The 26,633-nt window shown below is 39.1% G+C and overlaps 1 protein-coding gene across 2 annotated transcripts in view; it reads left to right on the plus strand.

Annotated features, from left to right (window-relative positions):
- Positions 1-26,633, plus strand: part of LOC122563391 (glutamate receptor ionotropic, kainate 3) — a 503,868-nt gene that overhangs the window by 208,902 nt on the left and 268,333 nt on the right. For both annotated transcript variants that reach the window (XM_043717129.2, XM_087976904.1), the window contains 3 exons: positions 7,580-7,753; positions 10,850-10,993; positions 15,533-15,640. In XM_043717129.2, the coding sequence (XP_043573064.2) occupies positions 7,580-7,753; positions 10,850-10,993; positions 15,533-15,640 (426 nt within the window). The remainder of the gene's footprint in view (positions 1-7,579; positions 7,754-10,849; positions 10,994-15,532; positions 15,641-26,633) is intronic.

Raw genomic sequence — 26,633 nt, forward strand, 5'->3', positions numbered from 1 at the left:
CATCGGGAGCAACGGATACAATAAATAATATCGGTGGATGTGCAGGTAAAACTTTGATGGATGTGGAAGGCTCCTTTAGGGCCTTAGATGGAGGTGAGGGAGGTGGTGTGGGCACAGGTTTTTCAATTCCTGTGGTGGCAGGGGAAGGTGCCAGGATAGGAGGGTGGATTGTAGGGGGGCGTGGACCTGACCAGGTAGTCATGGAGGGAACAGTCTTTGCGGAAGGCGGAAAGGGGTGGGGAGAGAAATATATCTCTGGTGGTGGGGTCCGTTTGGAGGTGGCGGAAATGTCGGCGGATGATTTGGTATATGCGAAGATTGGTAGGGTGGAAGGTGAGCACCAGTGGCGCTTTGTCCTTGTTACGGTTGGAGGGGTGAGGTCTGAGGGCGGAGGTGTGGGATGTGGACGAGATGCGTTGGAGGGCATGTTTAACCACGTGGGAAGAGAAATTGCAGTCACTGGAGACTCTGAAAACAAACCTCCCAGCTCAGCGAGCTAACTTACATACTTGCCATCAACCTGAGCTACAAATCTTCTCAAAAATCGCTAATATACATATCCATTTGTAAATTTCTTATTTCTTCAATGCAACCTATTTTCCCACCTATTTTAATATCAGCTGTGAATTTGATAATATTACATTTGATCCCAGCCTCCAAGTCATTATTACAGATGGTAAATGCAGGTACGCAATCCTTTTTCCGAAACCCTCAGGGCTAGCTGGTTTTCGAAATTCAGAATTTTTTGGATATCGGAACAAGTGACAGTTTAACGATGAAATTTTTAAACGTTATTGAACAGCAGACTCACCTATGAGCACTACAAGCGCTGAGACAGAATTGATGCCTGCCAGTACTGGGCCACACTGCCATGTCATTTCTGAGTGACATGGGCCGAATGGGTGTGGAGCTGGGTTTACTGTTTGCATGTCAAACAACCTTGTTATGGAGAGAACAACTTCACAAAAAAACTTCAAATGCTTTTCGGATTTCAGACAAAGGATTGTGTATGTGTAGCTGAAGTCTGAGGGTCATGTTTGTGACACCTACTAGATACATCTTGCCAAACAGAAAGAGACCCTTTAATCCCTTCTTTCTGCTGATTAGCCAATCCTCCATGCATGTTAGTATGTAACCCCTAAACTCCTGTGAGCTTACCTTGTATGTTAACCTTGTGTACAGACATCCTGATAGATTACAGAACCCCATTATCCACTTTGCTTGTTACATTTTCAAAGAATTCTAACAACTTAGTTAAACACGATTTTCTCTTCACAAAACCATGCTGATTCTGATTAATTGCATTTTGACTTTCAAAATGTCCCATTACACCTTTAATGATGTTGGATTCCCAATGACAAATGTTAAACTGACCAGTGTAAAAGCAGAGAGGTTTTGTTAAAACTATACAAAGCACTTGTCAGACCCACAGCTGGAATACTGTGAACAGTTTTGGGCTCCAGATCTAAGAAAGGTATGCTTGCATTAGAGAATATCCTACAAGCATGGAGAAACTGTCCTAGGAGGAGAGCATGACTAGGTTGGACGTATACAGTATGAGAGATGAAACATGCAGGATTCTTAGGAGACTTGACAGGATAAACTGCTTGTTTCCCCTTGTGGGAGATTCGAGGACCAGAGAGCATAATCTCAGAGTATGAGGTTGCATATTTAAGATGGAGTTGAGGAATTGCTACTATCAGACTGTACTGAATCTGCGCAATTCTTTATTGCAAAGGATTGCAGAGGCTGTGTCGGTAAGAATTTTCAAGGCTGAGATAAACAGATTTTTAGTTTGTAGGGGAATCAAGGGTCATGTATAGAAGACAGAAAAGTGGAGTTGAGGGTTCAGATCAGCCATAATTTCATTGAATGACAGAGCAGACTCAGGCTGAGTGGCTTATTTCTGCTCCTACGTCTTATGGTCTGATACTGTATGCATTTGTGTGTTTAGCCTGTCCCGTGTTTATGGATTCATTATTTCACACAGTCATGTCTCAAGGCCACATCCTCACAACTTGCCATTATCGATCATGGACTTAAGAAGTACTATTTAAAAAAACAATGTTAATTGTTGACAATAATCCTTTGTAAGTTATGTTTTCTTCATGATGGCAAGATACTCTCTTCAGATGAAAATGCGGAGTGTTTTAAATTTGGCTAAATAGGATTTGTTTGGCTTAAATCCAAATTACCTCACGTTCTGTGACAGCTCAGCAACAATACATTTATGGTACCAAGATTGTTACTTTACATTTTTCCAGTGAGCTTAGTGAAGCTTCACCTACTTGTCTGCTTTGGCTAATGTTTTTCCACTGAACCAGACTCATGGGGTCCAAATGAATTGGACTTTTATGTTAAACTGAATGTTTCAGAATGGTCCCACGCTGATAGTCAAAGCATTGTGTTCAGGAGCTTGGCAGAGGTTTACGAAGCTGAAGCCAGCTGGCAAGCCTCAATGCAGTCCTTTCAATAGGCAACATGGCAGGTGGATTTTACATGGCACTTTAACCCTTGGAGTGCTTGTTCTGCCAGCTGTCTGTACAGTTATGGAAATTGAAACTTGATGCATTATGAAATGACAAAAGCAAAAGCAAATAAAACTTTAATAATAAGTTATTTTTGGTTTCTGTGAAGAGACATTGTTTATTCGGAGTCCATCTAAAGAAAAGCAGTTAGTGAGAATAAGCGATCCAGCTAGCCTCTTTGTAAATCTTTAAAATATGAAGGTTTAAGAGTGGCACAGAGGCACAGTGGTTAGCACTGCAGCCTCACAGCACAAGGGACCCGGGTACGATGTCAGTCTTGAGTGGCTGTCTGTGTGGAGTTTGCATGTCTTCCCCATGTCAACATGGCTTTCCATCGGGTGCTCCAGTTTCCACCCGCAAGTCCCAAGATGTATGGGTAAGGTGGATTCGTTATGCTAAGTTTCCCCATAGTGTCTAGGGATTTGCTGGCTAGTTGGATTAGCCATTGTAAACTGCGGGATTGAAGGGATAGGTTGTGTGCCTGGGTCTGAGTGGGTTGGTCTTCGGAGGGTTGGTACAGACTTGATGGGCCAAATTGGCCTCTCCCTGCACTGTCAGGATTCTATGACTCTATCAGAAGTGCAAAGCTATAGGTATTGAGAATGATTCTTGGCTATGATATTACGAATAAACTTAATTGACTATGAACTAAAGAAAACATTGCCTGGTAATGATAAATAAGGTATTATTGTAATGTCATTGATCAATTCAGGAAATAGTATAAATGAAGTTTGATCTTTGCAACCCTCAGCTGAATCCTCAGATGGGAATATGGCCCTGGAATATGTCTCCTGATGAGGAGTATGTTGCCAGAACTTCGTTCACATTATTCTTGAAGTGTATTCACTTATCCACTATCTTCTAATTGACAAGATGTTTATTAGTAATACTTTGACTGCTCTCCTGTTCTGAGGCTCATATTCATATTTAGGAAGAATTGAAAAATTGTCTCTTCAACTTATTCCAACAGCCTCCGATATATAGAATTAGAATCCAATAACTTAAGGGCTGTTCATTTTTGCCAAGGTCATTCCTTTTCTTCTGTTAACACTGTCACTATTTTCCACTCTGTTTCTACTATACCTATTCTGTTATTCTACGTTGAGAAAGACAAGATGTTTAAATTGTCCCACCTTTAACCTTTCAATTAAACTCTCCACTCTCTTGTGTTGTCCTCTCCATGCATCCCCACAACCAATTTTTTGTTATCTGTTTCTTTTTGGAATATTTAATTGACTATTCTCATCTTCACTTTTCACTTCTCCACTCTGTTTTCTACAGTCCTCAACGTTATTGGTCCTAATGTTATCATTTGCCTCCCTCTTCAGTTCAGTCTGAATCTTTTCATAGAACATTCCAATCCAATGCATTCTTTCATCTTATAAAAAATGTAATTGCGTTTCACACTATGCATCTCCTTTTTAATGATTCCAGTTATTGGTTGGTCAATAAATTAGATAGACAATAAATGAAGATTATTATCCTCTTGAGCCATTGGATAGATATGTATGACGAGGGCAGCTAATCAGATTTCATATCCCTTAGAAGATCCTTAAACCTAATTTCATCTAATGTGCAAGAAGTGCTTGCTGAACAATTCTTTTTTTTTTAAATACTTCCAGTGGGCTACAGATGTCATGTGAAAGCATTTCTTAATTCTTTCAACAGATGTGGCCTCTCTGATTGGTATTATGTAAAATCATCTCAGAAAATGATATGTTCAGGGATTTGATACTTTTTGAATTTAAAGACACACATCTGTCTGAATATGCAACAGGTGCAAAAATGCATCCCTGCTTGTTTCTTTTTTTTACATAGAGCATTATGAAACAGAATAGCATACACAATTACCCAACATTTTCTAAAAAGCAAACAGCCCATAAGAATGAAGCACAAAGGACTGTTTCTGACAAGTGTAGGGATCGCAAAGGTACATTCAGTATGAAAACATTGATCTTGGTTTCTTTCCTGAGGCTTTGGTATCCTGCCATTTGTATGTGTTTACCATAAGAGAGCAGATAAAACATTCATTAAGTGGCAATCACAGGGAAACATTCATTAGATCAATAAGGGTTTGAACAAGCTGAACAGTCTAGATTAGATTTCCCTCTCACTCTTCCCCCATTGTTGAAACGAAGTACAGGACATAGGGATCACAGCACAATCTCGTTGTTTCTTGACTCAAAGATAATTTACTCATCGCATAATGCCAAATAACTTGCTAAATTCTTTGCTTCTGTTTCCTTTTTAATGAGAAAGACACAGAGGGACTGGAAACGAGTGGTCAGGAAAAGTTGTGTTTGGGATGAGAATGCGGTAAAGACAAAAGGAAATTAAATTACTTAGGTAACAATGATTTTGGAAGTTGTAATCTATTGAAATATAAAATCTAATTTCTCAGAATTGTCCACTATTTAGGCAATTTGATTTCTTAGATTTCAAATATTATTTATGCATATCATTCTATTTGTCTTTGATCTTACCAGACCATTGAAACATAACAGACCAAAGTTTATCAGAATCACAACCAACAGATAAACAACATGTTACTTCTAGGTGGTTTATCTATTGTGCAATTTCACATAAATTAATAAATCTTCTCTCTAAGAAGGAGAGACTTAAAGAAGGAGCAAATGGAGGTAAATAAGTGCAATAAATTATGGTTTCCATGAATTAATCAGCTCCTCTCGTTGATCTGCCTTATCTTAAGGGTTTGCAAGCCCAACACAGTGGAGTTTAGCCAGAAAGTTAAGGTAAAAGTAGAGAGTGAATGCCCTATTATGATATTAGTTGGTTAAGGTCAGGGTTATTGTACAGATCAGAATGGTTTTTGACATGAACCATAGTGTTACTGAGTTACATTAGACAGCATTTAGTATCTCCCTGAAGGCAGGTTTGGTCGTTAGGGTGCATTAAATTGGGTGGAATCTATGAGATGCTGACTCTTCTGTCTTCACCTCTGCTCTGATTAAGTCCATGGGCATCCTTCCTGGCCCAGTGCCAATTAAGCCCTGAAGTGAGTAATTAATACTCATTCTGCTGCCATTAGTATTCAGCTCATAGTGGTGGAATGGTCATGTGCAGAAGGTGCCTTTTCATGGGGATCTAAAACCTTAAGATATAGGAGCAGACATAGGCCATTCAGCCCATTGTGGCTGCTCCACCATTCAATAAAACGAGAAAGGCTTGCTGTAGTTTCCCAACCACTCTACCTAAGTAAACCCCGTCCTGCCCTGAATTACTCGTGGCCTGGATCTATTGTGGTCTCTATTGGATGCATTACCAATAGCTCCAACCATTCTTCTCATGATACTACCTGCAGTTCAAAGTTGCTGGCATTTGATTAGCTGGTAGCTCTTGGTGGTGGGGAGGTGAGGATAGAATTTTCAGATTTGGGGTCCTTGATCCTCGGGCAAGTCCATTGCTGGCCATGTAAATGCACAACTGACATTTAATATGGCAGATCTTTCCCAAAGGAGACACCACAGGAATCTCCTTGGGTCACCAGGAATGGGAGAGACTCTCATCACTTAGATTCAATTGTAGCATGGTCTTAGCCAGGCTGATGTCTAAGCTAAAATTAGCACTAACCCCCTATGTCAGAATGCAATTAGCGAGGGATTGTGTCTCGATCAGTGTTTTGAGACTCCTGCTTCCATTCACATCAGGTGAACAGGATCTGGCTTGGGCTACTGTGTCTCTTCTTCCTTGCACCACCCCCACCCCAAAATAAGCTAGCAACATTGAGGATCTCATCTAGCTTATGAAAAACTTGACACTAAGAACAGAGGGAGATCAAGGTCTATTCAATTATGCTGCAGAAAGAAACAAATCCCAAACAACCTCGATTATCCGAATGAGACAAGTGGGCAATATTCTGTTCGGATAACTGATTGTTCGGATAACTGATCTGATTGTAAACAAAGGAAGTCATACTGAATGTAATTATGTAAAAAAAGCATGTTTACAGAGTTTTTTTATTTCATTCATTTCATAAAATGTGTAGAAACACTGGATATTGCTTACCATTTCTTGATTTTTTATGCCATGCTTATAAATCCTTTAGCATGTCAGTCATTTTTATGTGTTAAAATTATTTTAACACTGTTTAAAATGACTGACTGAGATCAAATTAGAGAACTGGAAACAAAAGACATGATCATTGCACCAGTGTCAGTAACACCTTTTTATGTAACGTTTTTAAGGGAACTTGAGATCTTGTTTAGATAATCCAAACTTTGGATAATTGACGTTCGGATAACCAAGTTTGTTCTGTACTTCTAAAGGTAAAAGGAAGGCAGAACATTGATAAGAAATGAATGAGAGAATAAACTGGAAAGGTGCAAAAATGTTTAATGTATGAGGATTCTCTTTTACTTCTTTGCACCTTTACATTTTTCCATACACATTTCCAGTTTTCTAAACAATTATTTCAGATTTTCACGTTAAACAAATTGCTGGTGCACATCTCATCAACCTCCTATTCTCATAAACATTTACTCACGGTCTGACAGATAATCAGGAGTCCAAACTTCAACTTGTTCATCAGCAGAGGAATTTTGTCTGTTAAAAACAGGATTGACTGGTTTACTGTTTGCCTAAAGGTCTATTTTTCATGAACTATGGGTCAAATGCAACATCAATTGAAAGGAAATGAAGCGATGTTTGAAGGAACATTCTCAGCATTTGGCTGAATTAAACCGTTAAAATGCCAACTCTTTCATTGATCATGACAGTACTATTAACAGGCACAATTAATGGTGCAGCATTCTTATTATTAATTGTAAGTTGATTCAAACCTGTTTCTTTCTTTTTGCAACTGAGATGACACAGTGTAGAGCAGATTCTTATAGGGGTTAAGGTTTAGCTCTGGAGAGTTTTACACAGCTCACAATATTGATCAATGCAGCTGAAAGAATGTTGAGCAGAAAAGCACTCGAGTGCATCTTTGATAGAAGGCAACTGCAGTGGAAACAAAGGAGACAGTACAACTATTCATTACATTCAGCGTGTGAAATGCCATAATATAGGACTTGCTCTCTCGTTCACAGGATCTCTTCGCCCTCGACTTAGATTCCTATCGCTACTGTGGGGTAAACATGACGGGATTCCGAATTTTAAATACTGAAAACCCACATGTAGCTTCTATCATTGAAAAGTGGTCTATGGAGCGACTCCAGGCATCTCCCAGTGCAGATTCTGGTCTACTTGATGGAATTATGACGGTACGGTGGGTTTTTGAAAGATCAATGGTTTATAGACGAGGATGCCAATTTTCTTAATTATGAAAATAAATCACAGTTGTATTGACAGAAATCTTAATATTGTTCACTTTTGCACAACTGTTTCACATGATTGCTTACAATGACAAAACATTGAAGGAAAAGGCTGTCCAGCCACTCAATCTATTTTGCCAGTTAACACGGTCAATCCTGTTCAAAGTTTGTGCGAAGATTTGTAGCTCGGGTGCTCGTTGTTGTGGTTCTGTTCGCCGAGCTGGAAGTTTTTGTTGCAAACGTTTCGTCCCCTAGCTAGACGACATCATCAGTGCTTGGGAGCCTCCTGCGAAGCCTCGCAGGAGGCTCCCAAGCACTGATGATGTCGCCTAGCCAGGGGACGAAACGTTTGCAACAAAAACTTCCAGCTCGGCGAACAGAACCACAACAACGGTCAATCCTCTTTCCCACCTATTCCATATGGAACTTATGAAGAGACAGACCAAAAATCTGACCGTTCCCATCTCAAATTTATTCAATGGTCAATTATCCATGACGACTGGAATAAAAATTTCCAAAGGTTCACAACTCTCTGAGCAAAGGCATTTCTCTTCATTTCAGTCGTCAGTGACTGTTCATATGTACTATGAAGGTACCTCCATGTACCAGAACCCCTCCAACAGGGGAAACAACCTCTCAGTCTCTACGCTGACAACTCCCTTCACAATCACCAGTGAGTTCAGTCCTTTTCTAAAACCTGGAAAGCATAGACCCAATTTACCGAACCTTGATCAAAGGAAAAAGAACTTTCTTCCCAGGATCCAAATTTAGTGGAATTTCCGATGTCAACTCAAGGAATTCTATATGGAGGCCAAAAGTGCAAATGAGACCTTATTAAATCCCAGTATAATTTTCATAAAACATCCCTATCTTGTATGCCAATGCCCTTGGAAAGATGGACTCCTGTTAATTTCTTTATCAACTGCTCACTTTATCTACAGTTTATACAATTCTTTTATAAGCACAACTAGGTCTCACTGAACATCATTTAAAAGTTTCATGGTGCTCAAAAATTCTCCTTCTTACCTATTATGAACAAAGTGAAAAATCACACAACACCAGGTTATAGTCCAACAGGTTTAATTGGAAGCACACTAGCTATCTTCCAATTAAACCTGTTGGACTATAACCTGGTGTTGTGTGATTTTTAACTTTGTACACCCCAGTCCAACACCGGCATCTCCAAATCATGAACAAAGTGAATCACTTTAACTTCCACACATTATACTCTATCTGCTACCTTGTCACCCATTCAAATAGTCTCTGCAGCCTTTGTGTTCTCTTTATAACTTAGATTTCAAGTAGCTTTGTGCAATCAACAAACTTGGATATATTATAGCATCATAGAATCCTGCAGCAGGGAAACAGACCCTCAACTAGTTCATGCCAATCATAATCCCAAACTAAACTAGTCCCACCTGCCTGCGCTTGGCCTATAATCCTCCAAATGTTTCTTATCCATGTACTTATCTAAATCTCTTTTAAATGTTGCAACTGTATCTGCAAGCATTACATCTTTTGGAAGTTCATTCCACACATGAGCCACTTCCTGTGTAAAAGATTACTCTTTCAGTGGCTTGGATTTTGCCTAGGTTGGAGCTTCTTCATTCTTATTCCCTATATTAAAGGTGCTATATGAAAATGTAGGTGTTGGATTAAGGAGAACGACCATTTTCAAAAACTTACTTCCTTTCTCTTTCTGTGAGGTGGCTGGTTAATGCTGACTTCCCTGGTATGAGAATAGCTAATTGCCCATTAGTAGTAATATATAAACTCCATTTTCAACATCTCTAAAATTACAATATTCCCACTGTAAATTGACTTAAGACAAAACCATTTACATAAGATCACCAATTTGTGAATCTTAGGACATTAATATTGAGCTGCTTTACGATATCACAGTTTATTCTCAAAATGGGAAAAGTGAATCCAGAGCAAGGAACTGTAAATAAGAATCACTTTAATCCCCAGGTAAAGGTAAACTCAGTTGAAGTTCTGTTCTGAATTCTGTTCATATGTGAAGTGGATATGGATTGATGTCAGTAGATTTACTCAACATCTGTCTGCTTCCAGTCATAAAAAAACCTCTCTTGTTCCCTGTTTTGCTCTCCAAAATGAAAAATGTGCGAGTTTTGTACTGTATAACATCGATAAGATTACTATAAATTGTTCCTGTAAATAATTCTGAGTACTATGTAAATAGACATCTTTCCCGTGAACTAACAGGAGTCAATAATGGATTATTTGCCAGTATGAATTTTTGTTTTTAATGAGCTAACTGGGTGCAAGGATCAGTTTGGAACTTTTATGAATAAAATGATAGCCCTGCCAAATGTATAACTCATACCCAGGCTTGAATTGATACTCCAAGCTTTCCCCTTAAAATATTCTCAGCCAGGTTATTAAATGGATAAGTATTTATCAGAGAAATCCTGCAGACATTGGCAGAGGAACGATGTACTGCACTGTGGCCAAGCTCAAAGCTGGGCATGCACACCATAGATGTAGCAGTGCTCAAGGAAGTCTTCATACCTAGAAAAATCCCTCACCATCCTCAAGCCCACCATAACACACTTCCAATTCAGGGTGAAAGCAATTAGGAAGCCAGCAATTTCCTACAATTCTATACAATGAAAGGATTTAATTTTAAACAAGTCACTGTTTTCTGATTGATTATTTGTTCTGAAATTTTGAAAGTGAGTGAAATGACAAAGTGCCTTGACAAATTCAACTGGATAACATGGACGTAAATGTTGAGAACAAAACAGCAGATGACATTTGGTCACCATGGTTTCTGATAAACATTAAACAAACAACCTTTTCAAGTTGTACAATATTGTGAAATGGACTGCTTAAAGTAGCAGAGTTGACAGATTAATTTGTGGTTTTAAGTATTGTTATGAAAGTAATTTATAATATCTGCAGTGTGCTAGCATATAAAACCTAATTGTCAAATTGCCAGATGTCAAATTGTGTCTAATGTGCTCTGTACAAAGCACAGGCATTCCATGAAATCAACTTAAGCAGTTTTCACATTTATTTCAGACAGATGCTGCTCTGACATACGATGCAGTTCATATTGTATCAATGTCCTATCAGCGAGCGCCTCAGATGACTGTTAACTCTTTGCAGTGCCATAGACACAAGCCCTGGAGATTTGGAAGCCGCTTCATGAACTTCATAAAAGAGGTAACAAACAGATTTGAAAGTGTGTGCATGGAGGTGATGTTCACGTCATGTTCATGAGAACTGAATATAATTTGAAAAAGGAAGTAATTTCTAGCATCTATGTCCTATGCTAGATGCACCAAGCATAAATCTTTAGTATGGTATCTTTAGATTTTTCAGAAATTGAATTAAACTCAATCCAATAAGGATAAAGTTTATATCCTTGTTATGGCATGGCAGTAGTGTGTGGTTTACAATTATAACCAGATAAAATTTGCAAAATTTCCATTGCAAACCCTTCCATTTTGTATTAGCTCTAACCACATCTTCTCTCATAACAACTAATCGAGATGATGCTTTAAGACTGATTCAACTCCAGCATGTACTGAAGTAAAAGTCAAGAGGAGATTCACTATACTGGGAGCAATGATGAAAGATTTCTGTTAGTTGGACGGTCAAGATAGACTGAAATTGTTGGCCTTATGGTAGAAATGGTAAGGACAGATTTGTTCAGCGTGTTCAAAATCATGATGGGCTGTGATAAGGTAAATAAGAAGGAAAAAACCTGTTTCCTATAGCAGAAGTGTTTATAACAGACTTATGGTGATTGCCAAAAGCAACAGAACTGACATGAGGGTTTTCTTATACACTAAGTCGTAGTAACTTTCAAATCAGAATTTTCTAGATAGTCACTGGCTTTAAATTTGCAAGGCAATGTGGAAAGGAATTGAGACCAGTTGGATAATGGTTTCAAAGAAGCATGATAAGCCAAATAGGCTCTTATAGTGCTATATGATTTTATACTGTTAAAGTAATGCTATAATTCAATATTCTTCAAGGCACAAACAATTACTGCTGTTATTTCCTGCGGTACCACTATTTCAGTGTTTGTGGATTCATGGATATTCGGTAGGGTAAATTGATTTGATATGTGTTAACTCAGTTACAATAGCCATTTTTGTAAATTCACCTTAAACTTGAAACTATTTATATGTGAAAAATTCTGGGATATATGAAATATTAAACCAGATATGCTACTTGGAAACTTGGTGACAATAAGGAGTGCAGATGCTGGAAGCCAGTGTCAATAAATGTGAAGTTGGAAAAGCACAGTTGGTCAGGCAGCATCTGAGGAGCAGGAAAGTCAATATTTTGAGCCGAAACCCTTCATCAGGACACGGGAGGAGGAAGGGAGCCCAGAAGTAAATAATGGGAGGTGAATGGGGCTGAGGGAAGGGTAGGTCAGGTGGGGGTGGGGTGGGTGGGTGGGAGCGGGAAATAAAATGGATGGCAACCAGAAGGTCTGGTTGATTGATATGTTCAGAGCGCAAATGCTCTGTGAACCGATCCCTGAGTCTGCGCTTGGTCTCCACGATATAGAAGAGACCACATCAGGAGCAACGCATTCAATAGATCAGGTTGGATGGTGTGCAGGTGAATTTCTGTCAGATCTGGAATGATTGTTTGGGGCTTTGGGTGGAGGTGGGGTGGGAGGGCGGTGGTGGGTTGGCTGTAGGGGCTGGTGTTGTACTTCTTGCAGTTGCAGAGGAAGGTACCAGGTGGAAATGTTGGTGGGGAGTGTAGAGTTGACAACTGAATCGCAGAATGAATAGTCTCTGTGGAAAGCAGACAGAGGTGAGGACGGAAATATCTTTTTGGTGATTGGGTCTGATTGTAAGTGGCCAAAATGTCAGAGGATGATTCGTTGGATTTGGAGATTGGTGGGTGGTACATGAGGACTAAAGGGACTGTACCCTTATTGTTTCTGGGAGGAAGGAATTTGATGACAGAGGTGTGGGAAATGGAGGCGATGTGGTTGAGGGCATCCTTAACTACGTGGAGGGGAAACTATGATCCCTAAAATAGGAGGATAACCGGGATGCTCTAGAGTAGAACACCTCATCTTAGGAGTGCGTGCGGTGGAGGTGAAGGAATTGAGAGCATGGGATAGCATTTTTGCAGCAGGGTGGGTGAGAGAAGGTACAGTTGAGGTAGTTGTAGGAGTCAGTGGTTTGAAATGGATATCAGTTGGTTTCCACAGATGGAGACCGACAGGTACAGCAAGGGGAGGGAGGCATCAGAAATGGTCCAAGTGAATTTGAGGATGGGGTGGAAGGTGTGGCAAAGTTGATGAAGTCCTCGAGCACCACGATATAGCGGAGAAAGAGGTGAGGGATGGTACCAGTGTAGTTGGAGAAGCTGTGAAGAAAATTGGTGGTGTAATGAAGTTTATTTTGTTCTTGGGATGATGGCATTGCTGGCGAGGCAGCATTTATTGCCCATCCCTAATTGTCCAGAAGGCAGTTAAGAGTCAACCACATTGTTGTGGGTCTACAGTCAGATGTAGGCTAGACAAGGTAAGGATGGCAGTTTCCTTCCCTAAAAGGGACCAGATGGTTTTTTCTGACATTTGTTTCATGGTCATCATTAGACTCTTAATTCAATCTGGATTTTCTTTTTATTGAATTCAAAGCCCACCATCTGCCATGGCAGGATTCAAATCTGTGGCCCCAGAACATTTTCTTGCACTCGGGATTAACAGTCTAGTGATAATACCATTAGGCCATTGCCTCCCCTAATGCCAGAATGCTCTAACCAACATGTCATGAGTTTAGGGAATGCTCAATGCTGATACCAGAATTAAATGTGAACTCCACAGCGCACCTTGATAAATGTGGAAAATCAAATATTTTAATCCAAAAGAAGTTAACTCTTTATGAATATTCATAACTTTACATTAGTCGTGATTTTTCTGCCTTCTCAGCAGCAACTCCTCTGTAAATCCACATCACTTTATTCATGCAATAAGGCTTATATTATAACGTCCGGTCAAGAAGAATCCTTCCAATTATTAATTACAAAGGTGTAAACATCATATTCCATAAATGTTGGATTTGCCTAAGAACAGGCCAAATCAAAATAAAAGCCACAAGAAAACTTGCTGAAATCAAGAATGCATTCAATTTCATTTCTCTTCTCAATTGATTTTCAAACAAACTGTCCATCTGTGTTAGCTATTTTAAACTATTTGTGTTCCATGTCACATTACAACACTAAGTAACATCCACAAGCTGCTATTGCTAAAAGACAAATAATGGGCTGCCACTGGGCATACTGTCTCAAAGAAGAACCTGAACCTTTTACAGTGTAGAGATTCTTTTTTTTAACCAGGATTTCAGTCTGTTTTCAAAATCCTTTCAAATTTTATGAAAAGTGGAAACCCTATGCAAAATACTGCAATATGGATCTTTGTTGTGCATTTCATGAGCCACATCATTGAATTTCTAGCCAGGTTGTCTCAATTATCTGCAGCAACATTTCAAAAATGTTAAATAAAGTAGAGATATTTTATGTTAACCAACACTCCTAAAATTAATGATGTTAGATTCATCAATGATGTTTATAAAGGGTCTGCTCTTTAAGATTGACTTTTGGAATCTATAAAAGAAAGAATGTTTATGTGTCTTCTGTATCAATGAGAGAATGATAAAATCTGTGGGCTGTAACACTGGTATTCCAAATATTTTGTGCTCAAGGATATGCAGTACCCTTATTCATTTGAGCATTACATTGCTTTATGCATGCACTTTTTACCTTGCTTCTACAGGGTGTAAAAAGCTCATCTCAGCAGCTCGGGTTCTGAGGGGACCTGGTGAAACAAAAACAACTTTAGCACCTCACATAAATGATCAGTTTGTCCCAGCCATGGGTGGGTTAAGTTCTCAGCTGGCTTAAAGAGGCCCCACAATATGATTTCTACACGATTGTCCCACACAGACGTCAAGAAAAGCCCACAATATTAATTGCAAGCTCATAACTGCAACGTACCTTTATCCGTGTGTTCCCTCACTCCAGTGTTAGCAGACTGCATTATAAACAGTCCTAATTCAGAATATCAATGTTATTTCTGCAGCTCTATCGTATAAATTGAGAATTAGATGTTCTGCAAGCCCCTGCCAGTAATCTCAGGGAGGTGTCCCTGCACACTCATTCATCATCCCTGTATTGCTGCTGTCACAAATTTGCAGGTGCACTTACAGATAGAGTCCAGAATGAACCTAAGTTGATATTTCATCACTGGTTGGCAAACTCACTGTATCTGTAGGTTAAGAAGGTTAATGAGAGTGTTAATAAGAAGTTCTAATAATTTCCAGCTAGTGTTCTCCTCACTCCACTCATGACAGATACACATATACTTACAAAGGCTGTGAGATAAGAAGCTTACAATGAAAACTGGTGAGATGAAAGCAACATCTTTTATTTTCCAAATGACATCTGAGCAATGGTGTAGGTCCTCAATATACATAATCTTATTAAAGTCTGAAATAAGATACATGGCTGGCACAATAGCTGTGCCTATAAATCAATGCATGGAGCCAAATGGGATTCATGGAGCGAGTTGTATGTACTGGATAAAGAACAGCAATGATTAATTAATCATATTCCACAAGGAAATATAATTAGGATCATTTCCTTGTGGGAGTGTAATTAAAATTTACTGTTATGGAGAATAATGATTTATACTGCTGTATAATTACCACCGTATATTTTTCTGTTGAGGCTCAATGGGAAGGATTAACAGGCCGAATCGTATTTAACAAAAGCACTGGACTGCGGACTGATTTCGATTTGGATGTTATCAGTCTTAAGGAAGAAGGCCTGGAAAAGGTCTGTATGTTTACTCTCTTTGAAAGCGTGATGTTGTAATTATTTCAGTTGATATATTTCAAAATAAAGCATAATATTTCATATAATAGTGCACACAAATATGTGCTCCTTAACTATGCTCCTTATAGTTCCAAGTTAGTCATATTCTATTACATAGTTATGCCTCTCACACACACATATTTACAGAGATAGCCTTCATTCAATGTGCTGTTTAGTAAGTGAATTACTTTTATAAACAACAGACTCCAGTGTTAACAACCAGCAACTATTCAATTAAATATATCTATTGACAATAATCATGCTGCACCTATTGCACATCATGATTGTTCATTTGTAATCCAAGTCATCAAAATGAATATTTTCACATCTAATGGGAATTCACTGCTGGCCTTCTATGTATCCCCCTTCTCTTCACTTTCCATTAGTGACTAATCCTTTAGCTACCTCAGCCCAAACTGTGGAATTCCCTGCCTAAACTATCTCCGTTTCTAAACCAGTTCCTCAAATTAATACAAAATCCAAAAGAACTGCAGATGCTGTCAATCAGAAACAAAACCAGAAATTGCTGGAAAAACTCAGCAGGCCTAGCAGCATTTGTGAAGAGAAATCAGAGTTAACATTTCAGGTCTGGTGACCCGTTCTGAGGAAGGGTCACCAGACCCAAAGCAGCAACTCTGATTTCTCTTCACAGCTGCTGCCAGACCTGCTGAGCTTTTCTAGCAATTTCTGGTTTTGTTCATCAAATTCCATCTCAGGTCCTGACTTGGATTCTATATCTATTTCTTTCCTGCTTTCCTCCATTTTTCCACTTTCAGCCCCTCTCCACTTCCTTCCAGTGAAACATTTATTATATAAAAAAAGGTTAGAAATTCATCTCACTTCCAATTAGCAAAAAGCAAGTAACCTGCTGTGATTTCTTGTGTTGTCCTTCTATGATATTTTTGATTACAGTAGAGGTCCAGGAATGCCAGTGTACACATGAGGCACAGTTTGAGAAATTGTGTGTAAACACCAAATGGAAAGTAGAGTGTGTGTGTGTTTGTGTGTGAGCATCAGAATTATATGTGAATGTGATTCCATGCATGAGTTACAGCAATCAGGCTAGCTAAATCTGTGCCGGACTCTTATCAGATTAAGTATTGATTTTTCTGTGAAACTTAGCTATCATAGCTCTGTAAAGATCAGCTATCACAGGGAGTAATGGAGACTGTGCTGCAATTAACTGTATGGGGCAATGAGATTGTGTGTAAGATCGGCATCGTATGCCTCAATGTTCCATGATAATATATTGTATTTAGAGCACAGAAAAGGGCCATTTAGTCCTACAAATTTATCCGGTAGTGTCACCTATTGTCACTTTAAGAAGTCATAATTTTTTGTGATATTTTGTGAGGCTACATAACGTGAATAAAAACAAAACCAAGTCAAAAGTGTATGATTTACAGAACAAAATAGTCCCAAGTTTGAATCCAAACCTTTATTAAGTTAAATGTTATCATTCCGACACTACATTTTGCCCTGATGGTTTGAAAATCACTAATGGCTTCTGATCACATTCTCATGAACCTCACTCGTAGTTCATACATGTGGAATTCATCAGAGGTCATGACTGGGCTTAGCTAAGATATCCCGCAGTGTAGCTTTCCTTGGGAATAATAAAAAAAGGATGGTAACCACAATCCATGGGATTGGAAGGAGATGAAGGCATTCAGAGAAAGCAAAGAGAACATTAAGAGTTATGGAATGTCTGTTGCATTAAAGGTGCTGTTTGAGAGGGTTAAAGTAGGGAAAAACTGTGTGGATGCTTTGATTAAAAATTGAATGATATTAGAACCCAATGGTATCTTTCGGAACTCCATAAGAAAATGATAGTCTAAATTATGAGTGTTGATCTGGAACATGCAAAGAAAGAATGTAAAAATTCATTTTAACATCATCCTTATCTCTACCTTTGTGGTGTAATTTATTTATAGAAACCAGAGAAAGATATTAGACTATTATTCTTAATGGTAAAGCAGAGCAGATCAATCACTGGGAGGGCTACACAAAACCAGAATTAACCTGAACGCATGATGAATGCGTTTAGCACGAGAACTGAGAAACATTCAACTAATAAATCTTGTCTCGCTAATTAAGGAGTAATGCTTATTATAGTGTGACTGTACACATTCATCTTGTTGTTTTAAATGTGATTTGGTTGACTTCAAAGGTCATTAGCATTATTGACTATTGGATAAAGGTAATTGCAATATATGGTTCCTGAAATTTGTTGATCCAAAGATAAAGACCAAATTTAAAAGAAATGAAACAATCCATATTGAGTTTAATCCTTTGGTTGTGTAACATTTTTTATGTTACTCCACCCTCAGCATTATGCAGTCCATGGCTGGTACAGCCAGCTAGTACATAAGCTCCAGGTTGCCAACGGTGGTTGGGTTCTAAGTGACATTTATTTAATGCCACACTGAACATTACTGGATTGAATGAAACTTCATGAGTGAAATACAAGTGAACTGAATTTCAGTCAGAAGTTAAAAAGTTTTTCCACTCCAGAGTGGGAAATATGAATCCAGATCAACTTCAGAAATCACTTTTTAATGAGCTTCAAAACAAAACTACTCACCTCTTCTTACTGTAGCCTTTCTTACTTGATTTGGCATTGCCGCATTCCTGACTGATCACCCTTCTCTGCTATCAGTCACCCTTTCTTCTGCAGCTTAAGTCCTTTACCATCACAATCTTTCATCTGGCTTTAGATTTTCTCTTCTCCTTCTTCCTGGCAGTCGCATTTTCATTACTCACCTGACCAAATCTCCTTCTCTCCAGCCACAGTCACACACACATGCAACAGTGCATATCAGAGCTGTTGAGAAATGTGGCATCAGTAGAATGTATAACGATGGCGATGTGGAAAGACGTAATACTGATGTTAGTGTCTCCTGATTAAATAGAGAGATCTACAAGGAAGCATAAGGTACACCAGAGTCTAAAACAATGTGTGTATTTAGCATGCTTGAAGTAAATAATTTTACAGAAAGCACCCTGGACTCAAGAAACAATATTTTGGAGATGCATAGGTAATTAGATGCAATGATCAAACATGGTGACAGTGGAAAAAGCACAAAAATTGCAAAGCAAGCATTGAATGTAACTTTCAAAGTGAACCTCATAGTCAAGAAAGAAAATAGACAATTTTTCAAATTCATCAGGAAAGGGGGATATCGCGAACACAGCAGAAAACTGGAAAATAGACTCAGAGGCAAAAAAGGAGGGGGAGCCATGTTGAAGCAGCATGCATTTGGTTAAGCAGAAGTGGGTACTGCAGATGCTCGAGATTAGAGTCAAGATTAGAGTGGTGCTGGAAAAGCACAGCAGATCAGGCAGCATCCGAGGAGCAGGAAAATCGACATTTCGGGCAAAAGCATTTCATCAGGGTTTTTGCCTGAAACATCGATTTTCCTGCTCCTCGGATGCTGCCTGACCTGCTGTGCTTTTCCTGCACCACTCTAATCTATGTATTGGGATAAGCTGAATCATAGAATAAGGTGCAGTTCCAGGGCACCTATTGGCCACTGGCAAAGCCATTACAAGTGACTGACAAATCACACAGATCCAGGAATGGGAGATTTGGAAGAAAACGATGATAGATTATGGACTGGCTTCAGGCTCAGGCAAGGTCAGCACAACCATGCAACCATTTTGAATGATGTAGTTGTAGACAGGACATATGAAGAAGCATTGAAGGTTTTCAATGTATGCTTCAATGTGAGGAGAAATTTCATAGGCAAATGCGCAAAATTTAATCGAAGAAGACTGAGGATTAATGAAAGCGCAAATTTGTTCGTAAACGACATTTCCAGGCTAGCAGAAAACTGCACATGTGAGGACCTAAAAACCAAACCATTTGTGATAAGAGCTTCAGATGAGGCGTATCAGATCTTTTATAAGTGAGAGAAGATTCAATGTTCGAAAATGTAATATCAGTCGCAAGGCAAGCAGAACTTTGAAAGCAAAGCAGGGTGTTTGTTCAAGTGAAAGTGAAGCGCCATGCAAAAAACTGAGCAAGCGAGTGAGCTGATTCAGTCCATTACACACAGCAGTCAAGAATACCAGTAGGTGCAACAGGGAAAGCAAACATTAACTTCATAAAAGAGGCTGAAGCCAACGCTTTTGAAATTTCAAACCATTTAGCACCTCAAATGAACCTCACAAACATGATGCAGAATGTATTTGAAGAAGGAAATACTGTCTGCAAGGTTGATCAGTCAATGCACTGAATAAATCCATAACATAAGCAATGTTTCAAGCAGTATAGCATCCTGCACTCATGTCGTGATAGTCTTGAATGAGGGATTCGTAATAACAAGGGCAGTTAGAGTTGGAACGCATAAGAGAATTCATCAAGGACATTGGCCAATGCCAAGTGTCTTGTGAGAGTGCAACATTCACTGGCTGGTCAGGGGCTTCAAACTCAATGCAAGAAATGATCACGAATCACATTTCATGTGTAACGAACACCTGAGAGATTTCATTACTTTTACTATCAGCATTTTTTTCCCATCAAGGCTTTGAAACACTTGGGAATAAATTTATTCATGTTCAAAGGCACGGCCTTCACTATTCTCAGAGATTATGGATTACATGGTGGCTCAGTTTTTCGTACTGCTGCCTCACAGCGCCAGGGACCCAGTTTTGATTCCATCCTTGGGTGGCTGTCTGTGTGGAGTTTGCACATTCTCCCCATGCCTGCGTGAGTTTCCTCCGGGTGCGCCAATTTCCTCCCACAGCCCAAAGATGTGTCGGTTAGGTGAATTGGCCATGCTAAATTGCCTGTAATATTAGGTATATTAGTTAGGGGTAAATGTAGGGGAATGGGTCAGTGTGGACTTGTTGGATCAAATGGCCTGTTTCCACACTGTAGTGAATCTAACCTAACCTAATTAGTATTCCAGATGGATTGAGGTAAACCATTGACACAAAATCACAGTTGAAGCAGTGGTAGAATCACTGAAGAAGTCTTCCCAGCACACAGCACTTGGACATTGTTATTTCAGACAGCGTTCTGCAGTTTGCAATTGATCAGTTCAAAACATTTGCATGTGAATACGATTTTATTCACAAGTTCACCATACTATCCTCAAGTGAATGGAAAAGCTGAATAAGGTGTTTGTACAATCAAGACATTATTGAAAATGAATGAAGATGTATGCCTTGCATTATTAAGTTACAGAACATCACCATTGCAGAATGGTACTGAGGGAGAGGAGATTGGAAGCACAATTTCCATTTCTGGCTCAAAGGCTGCAATTTAAAGCCACTGAGTATGGATGTAACAGAGTGAAAATGCACGGAGAACAGACAAAAACTTTGGCTTGAAAGTTTAGTAAATGAAAGAAAATAAACAAGATGTCCTAAAACTAAAGCCCAGGGAGAGAGTATGGATAAGTGATCACCAGGGAAAAGAAACATTCATAGCTAAGACACCACAACTGAGACCATATAGATTGAAAAAGATGGAGTAATATCAAGAGGAAATCACAATGCATTGATATAATTGAATAACAGACAAATAGAAATGTGGAACTATCTTTCAGAAGAGGAAGAAGAGAGCTATACAACCCACCTGGGAAAAAAACATTCAGACCAAAGAACAGAAAAGTGCAGAGCATCAAACATTTCAAACTGAGACCAAACTAGATCAAGGAGATTGATTGAAGCACCACAAAGCCAAATACTGATGTCCAGGACATTGTATGTAGGGGTAGGAAGGAAAGTGTTCACATGGGGGATAAAAACTTGGGGTTACTTGTGGGATATTGAGACATCAATAGAATGTATATGATGATGGTTATATCAAATGATGCGATGATAGTGTCAGTGACTATTTAGAGAGATCTGGAAGTGAGCAGAAGCTTCACCAGAATCCAAGAGAATGCGTGCATTTACAACACTGTAAGTAAAGAATTTTCAAAGGAAAGCAACTTGGATTCAACAATCAGAAATCAGGAGACGAATGGTAGTTAAACCCCACACGCTCGAGAAAATAAGTGCCAATTCTTCGCCGAGATAAACAGGAAGTTTTAGCAGCAGGAAAGGCACATTGTAAAAACCATTTGCCAAACCCAAATGATAGTTCTAATGAATGGATAAAACAATATTATGTAATAATCTGCAAGTACTGCCTCAGGGTTATTATGATCAGACCCATTTCATCCGTTCCAGTCTGCACTGACTACTCATTACTGAACTATCAGTGAGGATCAGTTAGAATTCTGTCAATTAATTAGTTCATTTTGAGGAACCCTGCATTCAGTCAAGAGTAGCAAACCAAATGGAGACACTTGCAATAGTTTTTCTACCGTCTGCATACAACTCTATTCTCAGTGTATTCCAAGTTCCTTATTTCAGGAGCCAATGTTAAACATGATCTGAAACCTCTCTGATATCAACAAAAACTCACTATCGTGTACTCAGCTCTAATAGCTTAATTGGTTTTGCATCTCTAAATTGTATTTTATGATCATATTCTGTGCATTTGAACTGTTTCACAGAATTAAGTTTTGCTCTTTTTTGAAATGGTTTGTTGTGACTTCAATTCAGGATCTTCTATTCTGGAACAGTCTTTAATTTCAGGTTATAGTGACCTACAGTTCTGACATTTAAAAACAATTGCATTCCTAAAAGCCAACAGACACAGCTTATTGTTAAAGAAAATATTAATAAAACTCTTCAAAACGGTTTGAAAGAATTAGATATTTTCACGTTTTTTTTCCAGCAAGAACTATGGCAGTTTCCAAAGTTCTCTCTTAATTGTCTGTTATGTCTCAATTCTTACTTTAAATATTTCCCCAACGCTGCCTTCCTTTGCATTCTATGAAATACTTAAAGATATATATTTCACTGCAAAATGATAGCTGTGGGCTGTGGACTTGGGAGAGAAATTAACTTGTAGGGCTCTGAAATGTCAGCTGAAATATGTGCATAAACCTCTGGTATAAATTGCACAAGACATCCCAGATATTTATGATCAACCTCTGCAAAGAAGTAATGACACATTTTTAGAGAAGGTGGAATGTGAACTTGGGCCTTCAGGTTCACAGATAGGGGCAATAGAGCCCACAAGACACCATATTGGTAAAGGATTAGCATGTGGAATAAACTTCAGACAGGTTATGTTGTCAACTAGCATGCAATGATTGACACAATCAAAGTCCAGACCTCCAGATAAAACTGTCGATTAAGGTATTCAGTAGCAGAAACAACTCCCCAATCATCACAACTTAAAGGTGCCATCAAGAACTTACAGGTTTGTTGATGGATTGATTTCTTCTGGCTGTTGGTTAGCTTCTACCAATGATTGGTACTTTCAAAAGTAGTTGAAGTAACAAAAGTAAAATAGACTGATGTGCCAGGTAATGAAATACTTTCTCAAGATTTGCCAGTATAACAAACATTCCTATGTACATAGCCATCAGCAATCTCTGGTGTACATCCTTCAATGTCCTCATGTGAATCTTTGCATCAAAAACCATTGGCAACCTCCCCTGTGAGACATTGGCACGTGTGGTCATCTTTCCCCTGACCTGATTATAACCCATTCCTACCCAGTGACACATTATGTGCAGATCATAATTAGTGTTTCTCGGATGAGGTCAAGTATGAGAGGCTTGACTCATATTTGTCTGTTATGTTAGGAGGCAAGTTGTAAAGTTAGGTAAAGGGGACAGATTGTGAGACTGGTGATGTATTTGTTAGAAAATTACTTCAAGGATGTATTTATTATTTCACTTTGACCTCAACATCAAACTAATGACATAGGCAATTTTGTCTTGTAGTTTCATGACCACGTCCAAGAGTTTGAGTTCAAGACAGACTGGCTGAGAGAAAAGCCTTCAGGCTTAGGCTACTTTCTAGAACTTTATCAAAAATCATGACAAATTGTTATTATAAATTAGGACTAAATACACAAGATATGATAATCAGATGTACGCCAGGCTCTTATCTTATTGCGACACTATTGAAAGAATATTCCATAACTTGTATTGTCAAATCCTAGTTGGTTTACTTCCTGTGCTTAATGAAAACCAAAAGAACTGTGGATACTGTAAATCAGAAACAAAGAGATCCTTCAGAGGAAGGGTAACCTGATCTGAAACCTTCACTCTCATTATTCCTCACAGATGATGCCAGACCCGCTGAGCTTTTCCAGCAACTTCTGCTTTTATTATTCCATATGTTTCCCTGCATGTGTTTTTTTCTCTTACTATCTAATTAACTCTGCCAACATGGACAGCAGCTCTGTGACATTATCACATGCTTGCTCCAGGGCCCTAAAATCCTCACATAACCTTGATCTTCTCCTAGTCTTTTCTCAAAACCTATATGGACTTGTCAACTGAGGGACAAGAATTCTCCCTCTCTTTCTCTCTCTGTCTCTCTCTATCTATCTCTCTCTCTCTCTCTGTGTCTCTCTCTCTGAACCAATGATGGCAGCACAACATGGTGGCTTTCCTAATGCACCACCGTTATTCCTTCCTACAGAGCAGTGAAACAGAACAAACCTTGCCTTTAAGCTTTGAAACTTGACATTATGTGGTGTAGGGGCACAGCGTGTATGGACATGGGGACTGGAGGCTAAGACCTGCAGTCATTCAATAGCACATTCAGTACTGGACTCCATACTAGAATCATTCAAATGAGCAGGCAAAATCAAGTTCACCCAATGCTTGTACGTTATTGACTTGATGGGCACAGGATAACCAAGCATCACAATCTTTGCAACCACATTTAGGAACTATCGAATTAGCTTGCTAACAGTTTGGATTCCACCCAACTATTGCTTGCATTGAAAAGCTCACTGAGGAATTTAGTTATGGTGCAACAAGCTCATGTGCAGTCTCAGTTAAATTGCAATATCCCTCAAGGCCAGTGCAAGCTATTAGTTGAATGCCACTTAAATCTTCTTCAATTAAGCTCACATTCCTGGTGCCAAGCAACTTTCCTTTCCATTGGCTAAGATCTTGAAATAATAGATTTCTTCCACACTGGCTGACATAGTAACAAGAAGGAACAAATTCAAAATAATCATGGAAAGAATTAGCTAAAACAGTTAGAATGTGAAATTCTCAGCCACTAAGCTGTTGTTCGGCAGAGTCCATAAATTCTTATAAAAGTGAATTGGGTAATTGTTTGGAAAAGAGAAATATTAAAGGCTACAGCTACAGCATGTGAGCAGGAAAGTGGAACTCGACTAGATTGCTGGTGTGTGGAAACAAACAGTCAAAGCTTGTTTCTGAGCTGTAACGTTCTGTTACCGTTTGACTCAGAAACACGAAAGCAATTTCTCTTCCAAGTGACATTCTTTGCTTTACACCCATATTGTACGGTTGTCTTATGATTCAGCGTACACAACATTTACATGGATATTCTACTGAGTTCTTTGCTGATAAATGAGAACTCAATAACCTTTTACAATTCTGATTGACAGCATTGAAACGAAAGCAAAGTGCTGTGGATGCTAAAGCTCTAAAATAAAAACTGTTGCCTTTCGACTGTTTGAACAGTTTATCTTTTAAAATTCATTTTCCCCAAGTTGGTGAGATGGACAAAGAGATACAGAATTCAGTTTCCTGTGCAACTTGATTTTAGTAAGAACACCATATTAGCATTTCCTAAATTCCCTCAATATCAACTCTATCTGGCTTTGTTTGTCTGAGAAAGAGTATTACTCACAATGATTTACGTATTTGAGCTGGGCCATTGGAATCTCCTTCCTCTCAGATGTAGGGCTGGCTCTTTTCCACGAAGATGGATTTTGCAGGTCAGGGAAGATCTCTTCCTGGGTTGTCTTGGGTAGCTCCTCCACAAGTCTTGCTGAGAGTCTTCCCTCAGTCTTTATTGCTCCTTCAATGACGGTCTGACTTCCAAGGGTGTGTGTTTTTAATCCCTTCTTTCACTAGATCTTCCAGAATGTTAAATGGCCTTTGATCAATAGGGTCATGTGTTGAGTTCAAATCATCCAATGGAGCCATGCTATTATCCTTTTCTGTTGCCATGCCAGCAGATGTAAAGAGCACCCACTCAGGCAGTCAGAATGCCAGAACGCCTGATTGACACTTTTATAAGACGCAATCCTCAGACTGGTTGTAACTGGTTCTCCCTGAAGATTTGTCACCTCCTTGACCTTGGTTTCCATTATTCTCTGTAACCAAAAGCTGTACAATGTTCAGCACTATTTGTGAATTCTCAGATCCTGAAGCAATTCATGTTCAAACGTAGCAAGATCTGGATAAAATACAGGCTTGGGCTGACAAGTGGCAAATAACTTTTTGTACCAAACAAATGTCAGGCCATTACCATCTTCAATATTAGACAACTTCACCATCTCTCCATGACATTCAATGGTGTTACCATCACTGAATCCCCCACTATTAACATACTTGGGGTTAGCATTGACCTGAAACTCAACTGGACTCACCACATAAACAGAATGGTTACAAGACAGGAATACAGCGAAGAACAATTCACCTTCTAATTCCACAAAGTCTATCTGTCATCTACGAGGCAGCACCCAGTAGCAGCAGTATGTTGTATCTACAAATTCACCAAAGACCCTTAGACAGCATCATCCCAACCCACAACCACTTCCATCTAGAATAACAAGGGCAGCAGATACATGGGAGCAGTATCGCCCACAAGCTCTCCTCTAAGTTACTCACCATTTTGACTTGGAAATATATCACCATTCCTTCACTGTTGCTAGGTCAAAATCCTGGAATTCTCTCTCTCAGGGAATTGTGGGTCAACCCACAGCAAGTGGACTGCAACAGATCAAGAAGGCAGCTGAACACCATCTTCTCAAGGGCACCTGGGGGGGGGCAATAAATGCTGATCAAGCCAGCGACAGCCACACCCCACGAATGAAAAAAAATCAATCATCCCATACTCTTTCCCATGGCACCTCCCAATACAATTGCAGAATATGCAATAGCTT

Source organism: Chiloscyllium plagiosum, unplaced genomic scaffold, assembly GCF_037043375.1.
Source record: "Chiloscyllium plagiosum isolate Xiang-an unplaced genomic scaffold, Cpla_swu_hap1 HiC_scaffold_30, whole genome shotgun sequence".
In the NCBI taxonomy this organism is placed as follows: Eukaryota; Metazoa; Chordata; class Chondrichthyes; order Orectolobiformes; family Hemiscylliidae; genus Chiloscyllium; species Chiloscyllium plagiosum.